This window comes from Ctenocephalides felis, unplaced genomic scaffold, assembly GCF_003426905.1.
Source record: "Ctenocephalides felis isolate EL2017-DRISC unplaced genomic scaffold, ASM342690v1 CF-g0.4_SCAFFOLD_03573, whole genome shotgun sequence".
Classification (NCBI taxonomy): Eukaryota; Metazoa; Arthropoda; class Insecta; order Siphonaptera; family Pulicidae; genus Ctenocephalides; species Ctenocephalides felis.
This window is the reverse complement of record NW_020539727.1, coordinates 28,142-30,346: the sequence shown is the minus strand read 5'-3', so window position 1 is coordinate 30,346 and position 2,205 is coordinate 28,142. Positions and strand designations below refer to the sequence as shown.

The following is a 2,205-nucleotide window of genomic DNA, read 5'->3' as shown; positions in this document are numbered from 1 at the left end:
GCAGATCAGCACGCCAACGAGAAGACTCTGGAGGCCAGAATGCTTCGTAGGCAACAGCAAATGGAAATTTTGGAAACTTGCACAATGACTGATGAACTATTATATGGCTCAGAAATAGATGTTTTGGTTTAAGTAATTCAATAAATCGAATTTCTGTACGTAAATCCAATGTAAAACTTTAAACGCGTTTTTCTCAAAACTATGTTTTTTTGAACCGGTGACCACTGTAACTCAAAACCGCTTAGTACATTTTAATGAAATTCATACAGCTTTTAGAATACATAATAACTCGGGCCTGATCGAAGAATTTTCATTTTTTTCAAAAATTTCAAATTTTTAGGACCAATTAACTATTGATTTTTTACCCAAAAATTTAGAATTTTTTTTCTGATGCTGTCATTTTGTTAATTTTTGCAATAAAAAGAAAACCTTCGATCTGGCCCAGGATTATCTATTTGTAAAACTATTTTTTTTTATTTGATTGATTTTAGATGAATCTCTTATGAGTTATGATGGTCACCGCCAGGACCGTTTTTTGAAACAGGGTCAACAAAAACAGCTATAACTTTGAGAATATTTAATTTTTTTTCTGAAATTTTTGTTACTTCAAGTCTTAGGCCGAGAATATTAAAATCTAAAATTAATTTGTGAGCCACTATTAAGAAATGCACGCACATTGTTTTCTGCCATTTGCATTGAAAAAGTAGTTTGAGAATTGGAATGCGTCAAATCAAAATTGCTATGGTTGATGGGGAAAATCTTTTCTTCGGCAGTTCTTTGCATATAGAGCAATTACCCTTATATTTGCACTCTGAAATGCCACGTCGCGATGCTAAACGGGAACAAAAAAAAAAAAACAAAAATAAATTACCTACATTTTCAACAACTTGAGGCACTTAAAAGAGCCTAAAAGTCAAAACTGTCTGGGTGTAGTTTGAGTTTAGGTCATTACGATTTTAAAATTTTCCTGAAATTTATAAAAATGTAGGTAGGTTATAGACCTTATAATGGATCTTATATGGACTAAATTATATAGGCATTATAAGGTCTTTAGATAGGTTTTTTCTAGCTTTTTTGTATAGCGAAGGGAATACGTTTACGTATTAAGCAGACGCGAATTGCCTGGATATGTCGGACTCAACAATGTTAATACCGACTAAAACCTCCGATTTTCCCAGGCCTTGTAACTCCCACGGAAACCGCCGTTAGGCATTACTTCGCGGGGAAGTATCTTGCAACTGCTTTTTCTTCTAATACCTAAGATGTCTTACATTATTCTCTCGCTCTTCTTCTCTCAATGTGACACAGAGCTCAACATACGTACTACTGGCGCTCCAGGCTGCTTTTGATGATAGCATTGCTTCCATTAGTGTTCCTGGTCGAATTCTCTGCTTTAGGATTGTCTTCAGTTCATTCTGCTGTTTACTAAAGCGCGAACACTCAAAGAAAGCATGCTCTGCATCTTCAACTCCTCTGCAAACTGGGCACTTGGGAAAATCATCGTGATAAAGCGATGAGGATATCCCGAAAGCAGTCCAGACAGCATCTGCGTTAGATAGTAGTTGACCTCTCCATGCCTTCGGTTCAGCCAAATGTCAATCTTAGGTATGAGACGATGTGTTCATCTACCCTTTTCTGCGGCATCCCGCTGTAGTTGCCAACGCCTTACGCTGTTTCGACGATCTGCGTTGGTAACGGTTTCGTATTTCCTCAGCTAAAACTCTAAGAGGCAAAGTCGCGGCAATGACACACGATTCCCTAAATATTGTGCGAAAGCCGCATATTACTCGTAAGGCACTCAGGCGGTATACAAGACCAACTTTTCTCCACGCTTCTAGGAGCTCTAGTGCATCTGCCCAAATAGGTACTTCATAAGGTTACCGAGGCACTGATGAAAGTATAAGTCTTCTGATCTGCTTTGGTCCACCGATATTGGGCATTAATCGTGCAAGACAGGAACCCACTACTTAAGCTTTGTCGCTTACTTGTTTTACCTGCTCTTTAAAATTTAGTCAGGCATCAAGCATCACTCCTAAATATCGAATATAAGGATGTGATATGATTTTTTGTTCACCGACTTTTAACTTTATATTCTCTGATTTTTCAGCTGGTGACAAGTACTGCTTCTGTCTTCTGTTTAGCTAGATGAAGATTAACAGTATTCATCCACTGATTTATTATCTCGAAGGTTGAAGGCTAAATGTC

At 37.5% G+C, this 2,205-nt stretch overlaps 1 protein-coding gene across 1 annotated transcript in view; it reads left to right on the top strand.

Moving 5' to 3' along the window:
- Positions 1 to 132, top strand: part of LOC113389254 (zinc finger protein 525-like) — a 22,896-nt gene extending 22,764 nt beyond the window's left edge. The window contains exon 2 of the mRNA XM_026626308.1: positions 5 to 132. Within this exon, the coding sequence (XP_026482093.1) occupies positions 5 to 132 (128 nt within the window). The remainder of the gene's footprint in view (positions 1 to 4) is intronic.
- Positions 133 to 2,205: the final 2,073 nt, after the last annotated feature.